Source organism: Ursus americanus, chromosome 21 (assembly GCF_024610735.1).
Source record: "Ursus americanus isolate L20-20 chromosome 21, mUrsAme1.1.p, whole genome shotgun sequence".
Classification (NCBI taxonomy): Eukaryota; Metazoa; Chordata; class Mammalia; order Carnivora; family Ursidae; genus Ursus; species Ursus americanus.
The window spans coordinates 50,995,592-51,014,994 of record NC_142147.1 but is presented as its reverse complement, the minus strand read 5'-3'; the positions used below and the strand labels follow the sequence as shown (position 1 = coordinate 51,014,994).

The 19,403-nt window shown below is 59.7% G+C and overlaps 2 protein-coding genes and 1 long non-coding RNA gene across 7 annotated transcripts in view; 2 read left to right on the top strand and 1 right to left on the bottom strand.

Annotated features, from left to right (window-relative positions):
- Positions 1-8,020, top strand: part of IL4I1 (interleukin 4 induced 1) — a 34,954-nt gene extending 26,934 nt beyond the window's left edge. For 3 of the 4 annotated variants that reach the window (XM_045772096.2, XM_045772093.2, XM_087870994.1), the window contains 6 exons: positions 2,323-2,561; positions 3,167-3,279; positions 3,795-3,996; positions 5,803-5,871; positions 6,187-6,323; positions 6,808-8,020. In XM_045772096.2, the coding sequence (XP_045628052.2) occupies positions 2,418-2,561; positions 3,167-3,279; positions 3,795-3,996; positions 5,803-5,871; positions 6,187-6,323; positions 6,808-7,729 (1,587 nt within the window). In that variant the 5' untranslated portion in view covers positions 2,323-2,417 and the 3' untranslated portion in view covers positions 7,730-8,020. Of the gene's footprint in view, positions 1-1,920; positions 1,958-2,182; positions 2,218-2,322; positions 2,562-3,166; positions 3,280-3,794; positions 3,997-5,802; positions 5,872-6,186; positions 6,324-6,807 lie in introns of those variants that run through there. The other variant, XM_045772095.2, reaches the window with a different exon arrangement.
- On the bottom strand, positions 8,014-19,223 carry TBC1D17 (TBC1 domain family member 17). 2 transcript variants are annotated; one of them, XM_087870992.1, is made up of 17 exons: positions 18,994-19,223; positions 18,613-18,711; positions 18,331-18,405; positions 14,997-15,120; positions 14,036-14,243; positions 13,440-13,551; positions 13,172-13,330; positions 12,681-12,809; positions 12,475-12,578; positions 11,773-11,867; positions 11,175-11,291; positions 10,978-11,078; positions 10,799-10,898; positions 9,742-9,839; positions 9,468-9,584; positions 8,832-8,918; positions 8,014-8,746 (listed from the first exon to the last, which is right to left on the bottom strand). In XM_087870992.1, exons 1-17 carry the CDS (start codon positions 19,012-19,014, stop codon positions 8,543-8,545), a joined length of 1,950 nt encoding a protein of 649 aa, XP_087727118.1. In that variant the 5' UTR covers positions 19,015-19,223; the 3' UTR covers positions 8,014-8,542. The 2 variants fall into 2 exon arrangements, with proteins under 2 accessions (XP_087727118.1, XP_087727119.1); XM_087870993.1 differs by lacking the exon at positions 8,014-8,746 and having other exon boundaries at positions 8,860-8,998.
- LOC123776243 (uncharacterized) lies at positions 12,707-16,497 on the top strand. Its single transcript, XR_006775312.2, has 2 exons — positions 12,707-12,827; positions 13,412-16,497. It is a non-coding gene; the product is annotated as an uncharacterized LOC123776243 (long non-coding RNA).
- Positions 19,224-19,403: the final 180 nt, after the last annotated feature.

Here is a 19,403-nt window from a genome sequence, read left to right as displayed (position 1 = left end):
AGAGTCCAGGAGGTGAGCCGGGGGTGTGCCTGAGCCAGGGGGCTTTGAACAGCAATCCTCTGTGGGAGAGAAGCCAGGGGGGTCAGCTCAGGGACCCCAGCAGGGCCCCCCAAGTTGTTTTGGGGACCAACACTTCTTTCCTAGACAAGTGCAGGAGTTCATGTCTCTGTGGCCTCCACCCCTTTCTGCTTTGATGGTATGGCCGCTCGCTTTCTCTGTGTGGACATTGCCTTGAGGAAGTAGAGCAGATGGGCCTCTGGCTGGGGGCCAGCGGGACCCCCAGCTCTGTCAGTCCCCACTGTGGGACCCAGGGCATGAGCCTTTGCCTCGGTGGGCCAGGTTCCCCTCCAACTAGGGTCCTGGCGTTAGAGGAGCACTCGTGCCATGTGCTCATGTCCTCCTGTGAGGACAGCCCCAGCATGGCGGTGCTCAGACGCCCCACATCACCGGGAAGGAAGCAGGCAGGGGCGGCCAGGGGGAGGCCTTCCTACCCTGAGGCCTTGGGCAAGTCCTGGGGTCTCCCCCCGCCTGCCCCCTCTCCATCTCAGATCCTCCTCTGTCAAGTGCAGTGCTGTGAGGCCCGCAGTGAGTGCAAAGCACCGAGCCCAGGACCACCTTCGTGGGTCCTCACCATGGGGACGGTCTCTGCCATGTGTGCTAACTTGCGCCCTTCACTTTCTTGGCATTTGGTCTCGAGGCTCGAGGCTCTGTGCAGCGGACTGTGTTTCCTTCTTGGCTGCCTCCCAGGCCCCCGCATCATATGTTTTCTGACTCATATGCCCCCCCTCCCCCCATTCTGCTTCAAACCACATCCCTCTTTGATGGACCCTTTCGGGTTTTCCCGTCTTTGGCTACAGAGGATCTGCGGCCTCTGGCTTTACTCCTCACCAGCTGCCTGGTGCCCTCCGCCCCCACGCCAAGAAAAATCCCCGAAGTTTCGTCTTCTACCTCCACCACTTCAGGGGACCTGCCACATGTCCCCTTGGCTAAAGCCCCAAAAGCTGAGGGACCCCTGCCGCCACAAGTGGGACTCCTTGGAGCCAGGTCATCTTATTCTTCTCACTGCCTGACCTCAGGAAAAAAGTGCCCCATATATAGGAGTGGTGAAGGCCAAGGCCAGAGGCCAAGAGGCAGAGGTTCCTGCGGCCTTTTTGCTGAGGTGCCCCCTGGCACCCTAGCCTGAGCTGAGCACCACAGCTGAGCATCTCAGCGCAGGGATGGGAAGGATGAGCACACATCCTGGGCTGCTCCTTGTGCAGGGCTGGGGAGCAGGGGGTCACTACTTGAGCCCCTCCCAGTACCCCCCGTGGTGGCAGCAGCTGGCATTTCCTAAGGAGCAAGTTCTAGTATTGACTGAGGAGCTTGTTCACAGGGCCTGACCTGGACTCACTGCCTAATCCTACCCACATTTTAAGGCCCCCACTTGACAGCTGCAGACCAGAACCATCGAGGCAGGCACCAGGCTCAGGACCCAGCCAGGCTGGCCTCAGAGACTGAGGCTCAGAGCAGCCACGTGGGAGGGGAGTGGAGCCAGTAAGGGCCCTTCAGGGCACAGCGGCGACTGACACACAGAAGGACTCAGAGGCTGTCACAGGGAACATGCTAACCCCAGGAGCAGACACAGGGACCCTGAGACCAGGCCCCCTTAGCATGGTTCCCTCAGCATTTATTTCCAGCCTTCCAACCACCCCAGAAGTATCTGGGGCAAGAGGAAGAAAATAGACTGATTTGCTTCCTCTCAACCCCCCTTCCCCACCACCCACCTCCTCCAGCCTCAACTAAACTCTGAGCACCTGACCGTACAACCCAGGAAAGTAGTTTCATTTCCCCGCCACAGTTTTCCCAGAGGGAGGGGAGGGCGGGGCTCAGCTAGTTTAAGGACCGGCGAGGGGGGACGGGGCAGACCAGTGGGAGCAACAGAGGACAGAGGTGCTGCTGCTGTCCACGGAGAGCCAAGGTAGAGAGGAGGCTGCAGAGACTGGGACCCCCAGAAACAGACACTTGGAGACAGGGAGGGCAGAGGAGAGGGGAACAGAGAAGAGAAAGGAGTGCAGGGATGGGGACAGAAGGGCAGACAGGTGAGCACAGAACAGGAGACGGCTAGATGGGACAGATGGAGGGATGAGGCCATACGGGTGGCCAGGCCCCTGTCACAGTGACCCTTGCCTCCCCTCCAAACTAGACACCATCTCCCACCGAGAGTTATGGCCTCGTTAGGTAAGTAAGCAGGGGAAGGGGCACAGGGATGGGGGGACGGAGCCCACTTTTCTCCCCACACATACCTACTGACCTGCCCACTGACCCTGTCCCTCCTCCCTCCAGCCCGGTACCTCCTCGTCCTGGTCTCCATCTTCCTCAGCCTGGTGGCCTCCCTGGATTGGAAGACTTCCCACAGCCAGGATCCCTTTGAAAAATGTATGCATGATCCTGACTATGAGGTGCTGCTTAAGGTTGTGACCTTGGGCCTTAATCGGACCTCAAAGCCTCAGAGGGTGATTGTGGTTGGTGCTGGTGCGGCTGGTTTGGTAGCTGCCAAGGTGCTCAGTGATGCGGGACACAAGGTGAGAAGTTCTGTTTGTAGTCTTCCTTGAGTCTTTCCTGCTGCAGGCTGGGAGTCCTGGGTGTGAGGGCCTGGCCACATCCCTGTTAAGGGGCTGGTAGGAGGAGAGCTATGCTTTGCCCCTTGGTCTGGGGAGTGAAACCCAGAGGGAGGCTGAGAGGCCTTTGATTTCCCTGTCCTGCTCATTCCTGAGGGAACTCCCTCTGAATGTCCTCCAACCTCCTGGGGGGAATTCGTGTTGGTGGAGATGGAAACTCCCCTCAAGGAGAAATGCCCCCTGAGGTCTAACCACTGTCCCTCTCACTGAAATCCAAGAATGAGAATGGGCCGGGCCAGGACCTCTGTGCCTACAAGAAATCTCCCCACTCTCTGAGCTGGGAAGTCCCTTTGCAATCTGGCTTACCGTCTTCCTGCTGCAGTCTGGAGAGTGTCCTATTGTACGTGTTTGCTGTGATATCTGTTCTACCAGCTCCTCTCACTTATCCATAAAGAAGGGGGTCCTTCTCTAGTCGAGGTCTGTGCTGCCATGGGGATGGAAGGTTGGGCATGGGGGGTCTGTGGGAGGAGCTGAAGGGCCTTGCCTGCTGCCCCCCCCCCATCCCTCAGGTCACCATCCTGGAAGCAGACAACAGGATCGGGGGCCGCATCTTCACCTACCGGGACCGAAAAACGGGCTGGATTGGGGAGCTGGGAGCCATGCGCATGCCCAGCTCGCACAGGTGAGGACTGACCAGGCAGCCGGGCGGGCACTGCAGCCACTGCAAGTCCCACGGCTATGCCAGATCCCCAACTCCACCCCCACTCCAGGGCCAGACTGAACAGCTCTGACCCCAAACCTAACCCCCCAATCAAGTTGCGTCAAGATTCCACCTCCCTGTCTGTCCATCTTCTGATCTAACTTCAACATCTCCTAGGTCCAGCCAGACCTCCAGACCCTACCCTGTCCCTTCTCCTTGACAAGCCCCCATGCAACCCAAACTCTGTCCCCAGACCCACTTCAGCCCCAGTGAAAGCCAGCTCCCGCTCCAAACACAATCCCAAACCGCTACAGCTTCAGCCTTCCAGCCTCGGGCCTTGTTCCCATTTCTTCCCAGGCCCCAGCACACATGACCCCGACTCTAACCCTGCTGCAGCCTCGTGCCCGTCCCCAAGCCCCCGGAGAGGGGCACCGACTCCCCCCTCCACACACACACATGCCCTACCCGGCCCTCACCAGCCTCTCCGGCTCCTTCAGGATCCTGCACGAGCTCTGCAAGAGCCTGGGGCTCAACCTGACCAAATTCACTCAGTACGACGAGAACACGTGGATAGAAGTGAACAACCTGAAGCTGCGGAACTACGTGGTGGAGAAGATGCCCGAGAAGCTGGGCTACAAACTGCGCCCCAGGGAGAAGGGCCACTCGCCCGAAGAAATCTACCAGATGGCTCTCAACCGGGTAGGCGGCCGGAGCCCTGCGGCTGTCCTCACTCCCCTCAGCGCTCCGCCCTCTGCCCAGCCTCCTCCCTGCCTGGCTGCTTGCCTCCCTTATTCCTCCCTGTCTGCTGTCTGCCGTTGCTGGCGCTTCCATCTGTGGTTGCCCATAAATGCTGCTCATCCCCAAAGCTCCATCACGCTTTGGTCTCTGATCCCCTACACACACACACACACTGTCCAGACAGCCTCACCTTACACATCTTTGGCTTAAACTTTGATCTACAGGCTGATGTCTTCCCCATCCATCTCTGGAGACCCAGACTTCTGTCCATGCCCCCCCCTCCCGGCTGTACTCTGGGACCCATCAGCTCCCACTGAGCTCAGCGTCTTTCCCTAACCCCACTCATATTCCTGCGTTTTCCCATCGCATAATGGCCCCATCACCCCCGCCCCAGTCACAGGCAGACCCCCAGATGTCATCCTAGCTCCCTCCCGCTCCCTTCCACCATCAGTACCCCCCCTGCCCCATCCTTCTTGCCCCCTGATCACTTGCACTGTTCCCACCTCTCAGTCCCCACAGCCCCTGCCCCAGCTCAGGTTTGAGCCTTTACCCTGGACCTTCACCCTGCTCCTCCCCTGCTCACAGCCCCCTGTGGCTCCCCAGCACCTGAGCCTCAGGTTCAAGCCCTGAATGGTTTGGTCTCTCTCACCCCCCTAGCCTCATCTTCTCCAAGAAATTTTTGTTACCCCTCAAAGCCCTCATGGTGGCCCAAACACCCCAGCTCTGTACTTTGTGCCTGCTGTGCTCCTGCATCATGCCCTTGCTTGCTCTTGCTTTCTGCCCTGCCTGGAAGACCTTTTCCCTTTCCCACCCAGAGAACCCTGCTCATCCCGCAAGAACCAACTCCAATGTCCCCTCCTCCAGGAAGCCTTCCCTGGTGCCCTCAGGGAGGAGCAGGCCTTGGCCTCCTCTGGGAGCTCCTAACTGTCTACCTCCCCCGTGGGACAAGGGTGGGCACCAAGTCCAGGCCATTTCTGTGCCCTGGCACTGTCCAGTTCAGGGAGCCTAGGGAGACTCAAGGTGAACGATGAGTGAGTGAGTGAAGGGGCACATCCTTTGGGGAGTTCCCTGGCCACAAGGGAGAAGCCAGGTGGACAGCGAAGAGGGCTAAAGTGAGACGGCGCTGTCAGGAAGGGAAGAGACTTGAACAGCATGGTAATGGGTGGCCGCTCCTGTCTCAGGCAGAAATGAGGCAGGGGAACCAGAGCAGTGGTGCAGATGTGGGGGGCTGGGGGGTGCTGGGCACTGTACATAGTGCTGCATAACTGGAGCTGCCCTAAGAGATGGTGACCCAGGAGCTGGCTGAGGGTGCAACTCTGGGGCTCTGGGCACTGGGGAGCCACGGAAGGGCTTTGGGCAGGGGAGAAACCAGAGAATAAACCCCTCAGGGCTGATGGGTGGCAGAAGGGACCTCTGCTTCTGTCTGTGCCCACAGCGATCCAGGTGACAAACAATCATTGACTCACAGGCTAGGACAGATGCAGACCAAACCATGCCCAATGGGGATTAGTATGACACCGTCAGGGTGGGCTGAGGCTGGGGCAGGAGGGGCAGTAACGACTTGGTGAGACATTACAGAGCCGTGACACTGAATCGCAGTGGAGGACAAGGTGGAGGGCACAGCTTGGGCAAGGCCTGGTGGCTTGAACAAGAGTGGCAAATGGCTGGCCATGGGCAGGTGCAGGAGGAGACCCCAGGTTTGTACTCCAAGCCTGGCCTCTGCAGTCCTGCCCCTGGAGCTCAGCGCTGTCCCTTGTTCCACCACAGGCCCTCAAAGATCTCAAGACACTGGGCTGCAGAAAAGCAATGAAGAAGTTTGAAAGCCACACGCTCCTGGTGAGTGGGGGCCCCAGCGTCGCTGTCTGAGAAACCCGAACAAGGAGGGTGCCCGTGGGGCGGGAATCCTGGACTCCAGGCCTGCCGTGGACCCCCTGCCTGACCCCGGGGTGGCACACGCTCTCTCTCTGGGCTTGCTTCCCTCATCTGTCACAAAAGGGGGGACTGGACTGCTAAGCTTCAGAGAACTGTTCTAAGCTCATGGTCATGTCACGGAACCAAGAGGCTCAGCCTGGGAGGGACCGCCACAGGTGGGGACAGAGCAGCAGGTGCTGCCGACTTGGGTCCTGACCCGGACGTGCGCGCGTCCCTCAGGAATACCTCCTCGGGGAGGGGAACCTGAGCTACCCGGCCGTGCGGCTCCTGGGAGACGTGATGTCCAAGGACGGCTTCTTCTATCTCAGCTTCGCCGAGGCCCTAAGGGCCCACAGCTGCCTCAGCGACCGGCTCCGGTGAGGGCCGGGGCCAGCGGGCAGGGGCGGGGCCGACGAGGGCCCCCTCGCGCGAGTAGCGGGATGGGCGAGGCCGTCGGCGTGGGGTGGGGCGGCACTCGTGACAAGGGGCGCCCGCGTCTGGCCACACTCCCTTCCTCATCCCGGGTCCTCCGGAGGAACTGGGAAGGAAAGATTCCCGGAGAAAGGCGTGGCCCAGAGGAGGAGAGGCGCGGTGCCCGGGTCAGACACTTCTCGGCTTCCTGATCCTTGGGGGACGACGGGGACTGGCGAGGGCAGGGGTAGATGAGTGGGCGGGGTCAGCGAGGAGCGGGCAGGTGACAGGGCAGGTAAGGGAGTGGGCGGGGCCTACGAGAAGGGGCGGGACAAGAGGGGACTTGGCCGGCGAAAACTAGAACCCGGATCCGGGAGGGGCCTGCGGGGAGGAGCCGACGAGGAGGGGCAGTGCCCGAGCTCCGGGATCACGCTCCCGCCCTGCCCGCAGGTATAGCCGCATCGTGGGCGGCTGGGACCTGCTGCCGCGCGCGCTGCTGAGCTCGCTGTCCGGGCCAGTGCTGCTGCACGCGCCTGTCGTGGCGATAACGCAGGGGACGCACGAAGTGCGCGTGCACATCGCCAGCTCGCGCAGGGCCCGGAGTCTGAAGGCCATGACCGCCGACGTGGTGCTGCTGACGGCGAGCGGGCCGGCGCTACAGCGCATTACCTTCTCGCCGCCGCTGTCGCGCAGGCGGCAGGAGGCGCTGCGCGCGCTGCACTACGTGCCGGCCACCAAGGTGTTCCTGAGCTTCCGCCGGCCCTTCTGGCACGACGAGCACATCGAGGGCGGCCACTCGAGCACCGCCCGCCCGTCGCGCGTGATATTCTACCCGCCGCCGGGCGAGGGCGCGCTGCTGCTAGCCTCGTACACGTGGTCGGACGCGGCGGCCTCGTTCGCGGGCCTGAGCCCAGAAGACGCGATGCGCGTGGCGCTCGACGACGTGGCGGCGCTGCACGGGCCGATTGTGTACCGGCTCTGGGACGGCAGCGGCATCGTCAAACGCTGGGCCGAGGACCCGCATAGCCAGGGCGGCTTCGTGGTGCAGCCGCCGACGCTCTGGCCCGAAGACAAGGAAGAAGGGCCGGACTACGACTGGGCGGTCCCCTACGGCCGCATCTACTTCGCCGGTGAGCACACGGCCTACCCGCACGGCTGGGTGGAGACCGCTGTCAAGTCGGCGCTGCGGGCGGCGGTGTTGATCAACAGCCGAAAGGAGCACGCGCTGGTCGACAGCGACGCCGAGGAAGGGGTTGTGCGCCTGGTACCCAGCCGTCCCCGCTGCGAGTTCCAAAAGGGTGGTGCCACCGACGCCCCGGCTGCACAGAGGATAACTGCTCGGCACACCACCCACAGGAGACCCGAGCATTAAAAGTATTTTCAGAAAAAGCCGTGTGGTCCTGCCCTCTCCCTGGGTTCAGTCGCTTCCCCGGTTGCCTGGAGCAAAACCATTAGCCTTCGTGGTAGAAGGGGCGGTGCCTATTCTGGAGCCCCCAGAAGCTGCCCTACTTCTCCCTGGGCAATGGGGCTCCACTGGGGGGCGGGGGACAGGACTGACACCAATTTGCACCACTGGGAAGTGGTAATCACAGTGTCCACTCCGGCTGTCATTGAAACAGATGGAGTCCTGATGCCAGTAACAAAGCACAACGGACAGTGGGTTAAACAAAAGTTTATTTTTTTTTTTTTCACATAACAAGAAGCTGGTAAGCAGAGTCCCCAGAGCTTTTGAACAGCTCTGCAGGCCCTTCCATCTCGGTTATGTCTGGGATGTGTCCCCGCACAGCTACTGGTGTGGCCATACCCCAGCACCCCATCTTCACTCCTCCAAAAGCCCCAGATCCAGGCGGGGACAAAGCCCTACCTCCACGAGGCCACAAGCAGCCTTCTCTTACATCTCATTGGCTGGATCAGGAACACGTGGTCAGATGTCGGCTCTGCAGCATGGCCAAAAGGGACCACGAGCCACCACCCCCCTACCCATCCGGGTCCAGGCCAAGGTGGCAGCCCCCTTCCTCCACCTACACAAGGACAACTGGACACGAGAAGCGTCCCTTTAAGGAAATCAGCTCATTGGGAGGCTGCGGGAGGCACAGCGGGAAGGCCCGCCCGGTTCACACCCTTCCTCCCCCACCTCCGGGAGCTGGATAAAGTGCCTGTGCTGGGCGGCCGCCGGCCCCGGGGGTTAGGACTCTGTGCTTTCCTCTTCCTCCTCCTCCGGCAGGATCTCCAGGCTGCTGTCCGGCTGCGGGGCTGTGTCCTCGGGGGGCGGTGGGGCCGGTGGGGCCCGGGTGGGCGAGAGAGGCAGTGGAGAGGTAGGGGGCGAGGGACTTCGGGGCTCTGCGGGGGGCACCAGACCTAAGACCTCCTGCACGTTGTGGGGCAGCTCCTGGAGGGTTGGGGGTGGAGGCGAAAAGTCAGCGGTTTTACCCCTGGAGGGTGGGGAAGGCTGTTGGGAGAGGTCGGGGACTCACCGGGCAAGCGGTCAGCTGCCGGTAGAGGGCCTCAGCCCGCGTCAGCACGTCCTCCACGCTCAGCTTCATGGTCAGCTCGTTGATATGCTGTGGGAGGGGGTGGGTCAGGCCTGCCTGCCTGCCAGCACTCAACCACCACCGCCCGAGCGCCCACTCTGTGCCTCGTGCTGGGGATACAATGGAGGAAAGACAGACTGGGTGGACCCCGGGGGCTGGGGGGGAAGGGGAGGCATGCCCCTTCAGGCTGCTTGCCACAGGCAGGATACAACGAAGGGAAAGGACCCTGAGATCCACCCCTGTGGCCCTGCCTCGCATTAATGTACTGGGGAAGGGGCAGGTCCCCCCTTCATGTGCTGGCCACACTCTGAGGGCACTGCTGGGAGCCAGGGATGGGATGGAGTAGGAGAAAAACAGGCCAGGTCTCATGGCTGTGGTGCTCACCGCTTAGCCAACCATACTTTCAATAATCCTATTTTGACTACCTACGACTTGACTACCTACCTTTGACTAACTACGACCTGTGTCACAGGCATAGTGCCAGCCTCCACTGAATTCACAGCTCAGCTGACGTGTCCATTTATAGAGGTCAGGATGGGCAGGGAGAAGGGGAGGACTGGGAAGGAGCCAGGGCCTCACCTTGAGGATCTCATTGGAGCCGAAGCCAGAAAGCATGAGGGTGTCCCGCTCCATGTCCAGAATGGCACAGGCCACCAACAGGTGCAGATTGGGGCCGGGGAGCCCTGTCCACAGCACCTAGGAGAGCCAGAGCGAGCAGTCATGGCCCAGCCTCCGCCTGAAGTCCCACCCAGGTCTGCTCTACCCCTGCCCACTTCCCACCACCCTCTCAGCCCAGGACAGCTGACTGACTTCTCTCTCCTCTCTGCCCTCCCACCCGCACTGGCAGGCCCACCTCCCACAGCCGAAGGACGTCGGGGAAGGGGAATTCCCTCTTGAACCAGATGAGCAGCCACCGGAAGCAGAAGCAGAGGGAGCCAGAGTCCTGGGAGTCTAGAGGAAGACAGTGGTGGGAGGGGTGGTGCTCAGCCAAGAACAAGCTCAAAATCCATTCCCATCCCATCCTAATTCACAGCGTGCAAAAACCATTCCAATCCCATCCTAATTCACAGCGTGCAGGGTGGTCAGACTGAGACTCTAAGAAGTTATCCAGGCTGCAAGAATCTCTACCCGTCTAGGCAAGTAACTTACGCCCAGCACGGGAAGGCTTCGGAGCTGAGCCAGGAATGCTCTCTGTCAACAGAAACCTTTCCCATCCCTGCCTTCCAGACTCCCGATGAGTGAGCTAATCCCATGTCCCACCGTCACATAAAAGGGATGCAGGACACTCAGGGAAAAAATAAAATCTATCAATACCCAATGCCGGTGAGGGCGTGAGGAAATGGACACTCACGTACTCGGCTAGCAGAAACACAAGCTGGTAAAAATTTCCAGGAAAGCAGTGATGGGAATAAACATTTCACAAGCTGTAAAAACATCTGCCCCGAATACAATGCCACTTCTTGGAATTTAGCCTCAAAAAATTATCCAGACGATATTCATCATGATGAAAACTTGCAAATAACCCCAACGTCCCGCAGGTCAGGTCAAATCTATTCTTGTACATACTTAAGACAGACAGAACGCCACGCAGTCGGGCGGCTTGTGTCCAAGCGCCCCCGGAAGTGGCCACGCCCAGGCCCCTCATCTGCAAAGTACAGGATTGAGGGGAGCCCGGAGGAGCCAGCTCGTGGGGCAGGCAGGGTGCGCAGGCCCACAGCTGCGCTCGCTGAGGTTTTGCTCCAAACCTCAATCCTGCTTTTACATATAAATGTTGGGTTCCAGCTTTTGCAGGGATATCTCCCTCGTCTGGATTAGGACCAAATGTCCTGGATACTGTCAGCAGCCACTTCCATAGACTCGGTGGCGGGGCTTGCGCCCCCCCACCCTCGCCTGCCCGCTGGGACACTTACCCAGGAAATCGCAGAGCGGCGGGTCCAGCACCCTCAGGAGCAGCAGGAGCTGTCCGAGCTGTCGTTTCATTGTCTCCTGACTCTCCTCGAAGTTCCCGTGCTGCGGGAGGGACGGCCACATGAGGAACCAGACCCCCACCCTTTGAGGGGGCCTGTCTCCCGCCTGCCTCAGGCCTCACCACGAGCTCCATGAAGCCACAGAAACACCAGAAGGCATCCACCTCGTTCTGAATGACGTAGAGGATCGGGGAGAGGAGGTCACTCATGCCCTGGACGTAGCCTGGGGGGGGGATGGGAGGTCAGGGCCCAGCCCAGGCTCCCAGCGCCCCCCAAGGGAAGGCCTGGCCCCCAAGCCCTCGCCGGGCTGGCGTCGCACCGAGGTCAAAGTGGTACATGCAGTAGGTGAGGAGGATGTCGTTCAGCAGGCCCAGCCCCGGGTTCTCAGGACCCTCATAGAATTTGTTGGTCCGATCAGTACGGCTCACGTCTCTCTCTGTGAAGACAGGGCGCAGGATGCGAAAGTGAGAAGGCTGTGGGGGCCCGTCCCTCCTGGCCACGGGCACCAGCCCCCACTCCTCTCTTCGGCAGACCCTAGGAAGGTGTGAGTCGGTCCAGAAAGCACCTCGGACGCCCTCGCATGAGGCACTCTGCCTCACACTTGCCCGATCGCCACAGCCTCCCAGCAACCGACAGGTACTAAACCATCCACAGATGGGAAACTGAGGCCCAAGGGGGCCAAATCACTCGCCAAGATCTCACAGCGAGTACACGGCAGATTTGAACCCAAGGAGTCTGGCTCCCTTCCCCCTCTCCCCCTTTCCCCCTGCCCCATCCCTGGCTACTCTCACCCCTGCTTCCCACCCATCACCCCGCTGCAGATGACGTCATCCCTATTCCTGGGGAGGCAGGGGCTTCCCCTGTCCCCTCCCTGCTGTTTGCCATGTCTCCACCCCACCCCTGGCCCTTCAACCTACCGATGAGGCTGCGGTAACCGTGCAACAGTGAGTTCCTCCGCTCCTGCTCGGGGCTCACGGATTTCCACTGCAGCTTCATTCGGAAGTACTCATCCCTGAGGGGGAGGGAGAAGTGAGACATGAGGCCACCGAAGCAGGCCACCCACTCATCCTTGCCACTGTCCCCTTGCTGCTCCTTTCTGACATCTCTCATGACACAGAACGGCCTGGTGAGCTTTTCTTTAGTTTTGTTTAAAGCAATCTCTACCCACGACGTGGGGCTCAAACAGCCCCAAGATCCAGAGTCACACTCTCTACTAACTGAGCTTAGCCAGGCGCCCACTGTGGGCTTTTGTTCAAAGCCTGTCCTCCCTGCCGGACAGAGAGCACCAGGGCAGGGACCAGGACACGCAGCAGGGGCATGTGTACCAGGAAGGAGGAGAAGCGGGCCCCACTGGGTAAGGAAGCCCGCCGCAGGGTGATGGTGGCTGCGACACGATGTTGCTGGAACGAACACAGTGGTGCCCACCGGAGACGAGCCTGCCTGCTCACTGCCGTCCCTGTGTGTGACAGCAGGTGCCCAGCACGTGGCCGGCTCGACTGACGCTTGGGGAGCGAGCCCATCTGTGCACCTGTCATGTGTCAGGTACCGTGCCGGGATGGGGACATGTTCGACTTGGGAGGCTGGAGCTGGGTGGGGCGGCCACAGCTTCTCTCACTCACGTTTTCTTGCGCACGTGGGCCTTGTGCTCCTCGGCTGAGCCCTCCCAGCTCAGGTACCCCAGGAGGAACTTCCAAGCTTCGCGCCTCAGGCTGGGGCTCAGACCCTGGGGGGGAAGAGCAGGGCCAGTGGCTCAGAAGAGCCTCCCCCGGCCACCCGCGCGCCCTACCCAGTCCCCCCACCCCACAGCACACACCCGGCGCCTTACCCCCGAGAAGATGCGGGCCTTCAGCACAGGGACCTGTTGCAGGCGGCCCTCGGGGCCCATATGGTGGGCCCACTCCTCCTCTGTGACTGGAGGTGTCCGCTCCACAGCTGGCCGCGGCCCCAGCTCCACCTGCACGACACAAGGCAGGTGAGCTCGGGGCCTCCCACGTCCTTTCCAGCCCCGTCCCCGGCCACCTGCAAGGTAGCTCAGAGCCCTTCGCAGCTCCACAGGCAGCTAATGTGCAGGGTGGGAAGCATCCCCTTCCCTGGGTCAGTGCCAAAGTCACCCTCCGTGTCAGGAAGAGCCCCCCCCCCGACAATAACAGGGAACAAGTACACAGACTAAAAGCACTCTCCTCGAAGTCACTCCTCATGCGATCTGATGATTGGGGTGCTGTATCATTCCCGTTACTGGGGAAAAGGAGGCCCAGGGAATTACAGCCACTTGCCCACGTGACAGCCAAAAGATAGCAAGGTCCACCTGATACTCACACAGGAAATGACCTCAAACCCAGGCTCCGGCTCGTCATCAGGGGGTGGAGGAAGGTCGGGGGAGGCCCCCTCTGGGTGTGGCTGCAGGGCTCCCCGGAAGAAGTTGGTCACACGGGAGAAGCTGCTAAAGGTGGTGGAGTAGGGGTCCTGGAGAAAGCGCTGTGGACAGCGCCAAGGGGGTCATCACAGCTGCACCCCATCCTGCTTTGCCCACTACAGTCCACCCCTCCCTGCCCACAGAGGCCAGGCTGGGCACTGGGACACTCACAGACACCACGTTGGAGCTGTCCTGGTCAAAGAGCTGGAGGTGGTGGAAGGAGCTGGAGAGCGCCGAGGAGTCGTGGGGGAAGACAAGGTAGAGGCGGGAGTCCTGTGGGGAGCTGGGGAGGGGGTGATGTGGTGACACCCAGGCAGAGGGCCACACATGTGTCCCCTGCCCCTCAGGGTCCAACTGCCCCTGGGGAATCCCTCACCTAGGGCCTGACCACAGCTGGACCCCAGGGGGGGGGACACACAACCCACGGCTGGCCACTGAGGGCCAAGGGCCTTCCACCTCCCAGGGCGACTAATACAGGCACAGGCCAGTAAGAGGCGGCTCCGGGATGCTGCTGGGGAAGGAGCTGCTTCGGTCACTGGGGCTGCTAAGGGATGCCCAGAGATCGATACCAACTCAGAGGGAAAAAGAACAGTTCTTCCTAACGTGCTGAAATCAAACCACCCCTTGGCTTTGTGATTACACATGCCAGTTGATTCCCTTCATCTACCTTTAAATCAGTCTGTTTGTTTCACAGCCCTGAGGGGCCAGGCTGCAGCCTCAGGCGGCCAGGGCCTGCCCCAAAGGCCCGGTGCTGGGAAAAGGCTCACCTGGCTAACAGCAGGTAGCGGCTGAGGACACGGAGAAGGGCGCGGGTCCCTCCGCGGTGAAAGTGCAGGGCAGGGAGGGAGCCTCCGGCCTGGGTCACCAGGACCAGGTAGGCCCAGCTGAGGCCTGGCTTGGACCGGCGGATGGACTTGAGCTCCCCGAGACTCACCGAGAAGGCCCAGGAGCCCCGGGGGGAACTGGGCTCTGCACCTAGGGAACAGCAGTGTTGGGAGCAGGCGTGGGGAGTCAGAGGCAGCACAGATATCCACTGGGAGCCGTCTGGGAGCCCTGGGTCACCTCCTGTCTCCTTGGAAACACAACTGACGTGCTCTAAAATCTCCCTTGGCTCCCCATGGCCCTCAGAGTGAAGACCATGTTCTTAACCTGGTGGCAGGCCCCTCAGGTCTCTCTCCTGCCCCCTGCGCATCTCATCTCCAGCCCTTTCTTCACTCCAGACCCCACACTCGAGCCCGCGCTCTAGTGTCCTAAACACACTCAGGGCCCTGTGCCTCTGGCCTTGTACGGCTGCTTTCTCTGCTGGGGAGAAAACTCCCAGGTGTCCCCCAGAGCCAAGGGCTGGCATCAGCTCCTCCTGGAAGGCTTCTCCACTCCCCAGACAGGCTGGATGCCTCCTCTGGTGCCCCCAGCACCCTGTAAGACTCCAGGATAGCCCAAATCATCCTCTCACCCTACAACTGTCACCACCACAGCCTGGAAACCTTCACAGGCAGGACTCACGTGGGGGTGCCCACAACCAATCCAGGAGCCCGTGAGATGAGCAAGGCTGCAAACCCTGGAGACCCTGCCAGGCTGGACCTGGGCTGGGGACAGTCCTGCACCCCAATCCACTCTCCTGAGACTGGAAGGCCAGCGATGACTGTGGCCAGCAAAGCCCGTGGAGCTGTGACCACTAAGGGTAAGGCACGTCTCCACCTGCCCCTCAGGGGCACCCACTCAGCCTACCTCTAGTGGGCTCAGAGTGGCGGGACTGTGGCCGCACAGTGCTGATAACAGCCCAGTCGGGTTCATAGCCAGGGTCAAAGGTCGGCTCCTCCTCAGAGGTGCAGGAGTCACCCCCACTGACATCCTTGGGAGAAGAAAGGAAGAGAGTGAGGGGCTGTAGATTCAGGGTTTTTAGATTCGAGCTTCGAGGCAGCCTTGGAAGGCAGCCCCAATGAACAAACAGGGAAACCGAGGCAGACAGCAGTGCAGTCACATCTGATAGCGCTGGCCATAGGCCATGGGAAAGGACAGGGAGGGGACAAAGTACATGATCGCTGCAGAAGCTAGGAGTCCCTTCCACAGTCCCTTTCACGGTGTGCCTTCCTGTCAGGCAGAGACTGGAAGGCGAAAACTACATTTCCCAGACTCCTTTGCATCTAGAGGTCAGGACACAAGGCAAAGGCGAGCGGAAAGCAGGAAGGAGGCAGGGACAACTTCCTGCCGCTCTGGCCGGCCGGCCCTGTCACCGACGATGGAGACTCCGGTTTTCCCACACACACAGAGGTGACTAGGGTAGCAGTGGTGCCTAGCTCAGTCTCCCAGAGCCTGGTCACTAGCTTGGTGAGCGCCAAGTGGCTTCCTGCCCTTGGGTGGCAGCTCGGGTGGTAGTGTTCTTGGGTCTCCACAGGTCCCACGAAGATCTCTCCCCACTGTCCTCATTTCGGAGGTGGCGGCAGCTCCCCTGGCAGGTCAGTTCTGCAGGGTCAGTCCTGTTCTGCTAGCCCTTGTAAAAACTCGGCAAGCTCTACTTGTCCGCCTTTAATCCCTTCAAGCTGAAAGTAACTGGAGTGTTCCCTGACTCCTGCAATGAAACCCTGCTTGAGGGGACCCTGTTGGAAGGACCCAGATGGTGGGTCTACCCGAAAGCCGTTTCTGCTGCTCTTTCCAGGTTGACACAGCCCCTCCCACAGCAGAAGCTAAAACCTCCCACTATTTGCTTTCTCCACCTTCCCTATGGTTCCGAGTGGCCTCGGGCCCCACCTCTGGCCAGTGGGAGCTGAGATGCCATCTGTGCGGAGTTTAAAACAAGGGAAATTCCTGATAAAAAAGACACCTACGGGGGTGAACACCACCCTATTCAGGCCAGTCTTTGGGTGCTGCAGGGAGAACATGGTGTCTGGAGCTTTGGCACCCAACTAGGGCCATGAAGGGAGTCACAGAGACACCGGTCCACGAGGCTGCTGAACCAGCCCTGCCAAAGCCATCCCTGCCCTCCGGGTCTTGTGAGGTGAATGTGACGTTTCACCAATGTTTACATAAGGAGAGTCAGTACTTCCTTCCGCCAGCGTCTGCAGCCCTCTGCCTCTAGGGCACACGGCAGGATTGCAGCTCACTGAGCTCTACTGGCTGGGGGGAGCCATGCAACGAGTTCTGACCAAAGGGCTGCGATGTACCCCTTCCAAGATGGGCTGTTTAATCACCAGGCAAGAGCTCTTGCCCTCTGCCACAAGGAACGGTAGCTGCTCTAGCAGCGTGCTTCTCTGAGTAATCACGACGAACAGAGCTCCTTGGCCAACCTGCAACACACATATAAAGTGAGCAAAACCAGCCCAAAAAGCTGGAGCTCCAGCAGCCTTTTTGGACCACAAGGCAGCCGTGAGGATAGCCACCACATGCCGAGGACGGCAGAGCAAAGATGGAAGGAAGCTGGGTTGGTGATGACATGTGGACTTGGACTTGTGCTGCTGACTTCTGGACTTTTCGACGGGAGAAGTAGGAGTTTCTGTCAGGCTGAAGCCACCATCACTTCTGTTTCTATTCCACACGGCCAAAAATAACTCGTAGCTGATGCAGAGTTTCTGAGAAATGTCTTGCTTTTCCTGATGAGGACAGATATAATTGGCACCCTGCTTGCCCCCCTCTTCATGCCTTAAAAGGCAGATGCCGGGGCTGCAGCTGAACGAGTCATCTAAAGGTGACCAGGGCACGCACAGGAGGGTCTCAGTGATCCAAGCCCTGACGTCGCCAGCCAAAGCCAGCAGCCCCATACCTCTTTGACTGTCTTGTGAAAGGAGAGAAATAAATTTGTCTGCTTAACCTGTCGTTGGCCAAATGTTGTGTTCCTTGCAGCTAAGCGTATCTGGCGTGCATATGGGCCTTTTCCGCTGAAGCCTGTCTCAGTGGGTTTCTGTTAGTCAAAAATAACAGTGCTGAGGAAGACAGCCACATTTTCAAGAAAGGCACTAGGCCGGCCTGTGAGGCTGACGAAAAATGCAGAATGCTGGTTGCTTCTTCCTCAACCCTGGGAAGCCAGGTTCCTCAGCAGAATTCTGGAAACTCCATTTGTTACCCCCGCCAGGTTGTTCAAAGCCCCAGTGCCCCAGGTGAGTCTGCCTTCTCTTCCCTGGTGCATCACTCTAACCTTCTCTGACTTCCCAGACTCCAACCGTCCTCCATTAGAGCTTCTGCCCATCCCCCGCATGGTTTCCCAAGGGAGTTTTCCACACCCACACCCTTCTCCTCCTTCCCCGGGTGCCCCTAGAACACAGTCCAAGCTTCTCAGTCGGGCATTTCAGGCCCAACCACCTTCCCAGCAAACCCCTCTACAGACAGATCCCATTTCCTCCTGTATCCTGAAACGCTCTTCCTCCTGCCATCCCTGAAATACTTTCTTGCCCCCTTCGCATCCTTCGAGTTCTAGTGCAAATGTCTGCTCCCTCCAGAAAGGGGCAGGCCTCTGGAACCAGAGCATCTGGGTTCAAACCCAAGTTCCAACACCTCCTAGCTTTCTGACCTTGCAAAAGGGGCTTCTGATCATTGTGCCTCTGTTTCCCAAAATAGAATGGGTGTGAAGACTGAGGCAGCGTCTGGGTCAGGCTCATCTCCGGGTCCCAGCACAGGGCCTGGTGACGAAAAGTCTCACAAGTCTCTAATAATGAGAAGGGCAAAGTCTGGCACCCGGAGTAGGAGGGAGTACTGGAAAGTGTACTTTCTGCCTCCAGGGAAATGCCACACCCCTTCAAGTTCTTGTGGACTAAGAGCCCGTGGAACCCAAATCCACAGGCTGTGTTGTCCTTATGCACCCTTACAGAGCTCTCCCAAAGAGAAAAGGGGCTGAGAGGGCCGCTGTCCCCATGGCTATGAATCTCACGGTGTCTTCTTGCTTTCGAATGGGCATCTTCAGGCCCATTTCACAGAGAGAAGAAAACCAAGGGGCAAAGAGAGCCTGGATCCCAACCAGGACCACACATGCTCCAAGAATAAGTCTAAGATTGCACCCAGGTCCTTCAAATGTCTTCCACTGCCCGAACCTGGAAAAAAGCAAGTGGAGAAAGGAGAAGGGAGGAAAGCCTACCTTCTTGGAGAAGAGAATTTGGGTGGAATCTCCAGCCTCCTCTACGGGAACCCAGTGCAGGACGACATCACTGTCCTGAGGAAAGGAGAGAGGAGTTAGAGAGACTCCCCTCTAATTTCCCCAAGCCCTGTTTGCAAACTTCTTCCCCCGTCTGGACCCTCAGGCTTACAAAGCCCCCTCTCCCGCTCCAGTCCGCAACCCCTGCCTTCCTACGGTCCCATCGTGACCTCCAGACCATACGCCTACAGATGCCGCCTCCATCGATGCTCCCTCCCGGCCCACCTTCTCCACAACGCGGATGACGCCAGCGATGAGAGAGTCCGGATCTTGGTGCTTCTTAGCACTGGTGTGCAGGTACACGCCGCCCTTCTCAAACACCACCTGCGGACAGGAACCAGTGAGAGGCGGGACCCAAGCGCAGGAAGACACCCAGGGGGCGGGGCCCAGAGGAGCGTCCCAGCCGCCCACGGGGCGGGGCTAAAAGGTAAGGGTCTTCTGTAGGGCAGTGGAGGGGAGGGTGACAGCGCATTTATAAAAGAACGATGTGTTCGCTAAGGCTCAGCCGGACTCCCAGAGCCCCGGCAGGGCGTTGGGGCGAAGCAGACTACCGGCGGGCGTCGCTTCGCATCTACAGAAAAGAAAGAACGCGTTTTCAGTGCTTACCCTGTAACCGGCTCCCTCCATAGCCGCGACCGAGGTCCCACTCCCCCGGCCCTCTCCCTTTCCGGGTCATCGTGCTGTCACATCCGGATAGGAGACTCCCCTCAAGCCTGGACAGTGGTAGCGCCCTTGCTTGTTGTAGAACAGGAGTGGATGTAACCATCCTTCAGAATGGGGTGGTTGAACTTTGAATCGCGAGGTTGTAAGTCACATGGCGCATACGGCGAAGGTGGAGCAGGCCAGCGAAAGTGCGCAAGCGCAGTGCTGCTCCCCTCACCACGAAGTAAACAAGGGGGAGGGTCCAAGGGCTCCACCCCCTCGCCCAAGCTCGCTCCGAAACGCCTACTTCTTTCTCCATATTGTATACTGGCATCGAAGCCAAGCAGATGCCATTTTGCTCGAGGGCACGGCCA

What these genes read in the sequence shown, in the direction of transcription:
- TBC1D17 (XM_087870992.1), bottom strand. Translation starts at nt 19,014, where the DNA reads ATGGAGGGAGCCGGTTACAGG. An exon ending in ACAGCTCCAACGTGGTGTCT is followed by an intron (nt 13,331 to 13,439) that starts GTGAGTGTCCCA and finishes CGCTGTCCACAG; the next exon opens with CGCTTTCTCCAGGACCCCTA. An exon ending in GCCGCTCTGCGATTTCCTGG is followed by an intron (nt 9,840 to 10,798) that starts GTAAGTGTCCCA and finishes GTCTTCCTCTAG; the next exon opens with ACTCCCAGGACTCTGGCTCC.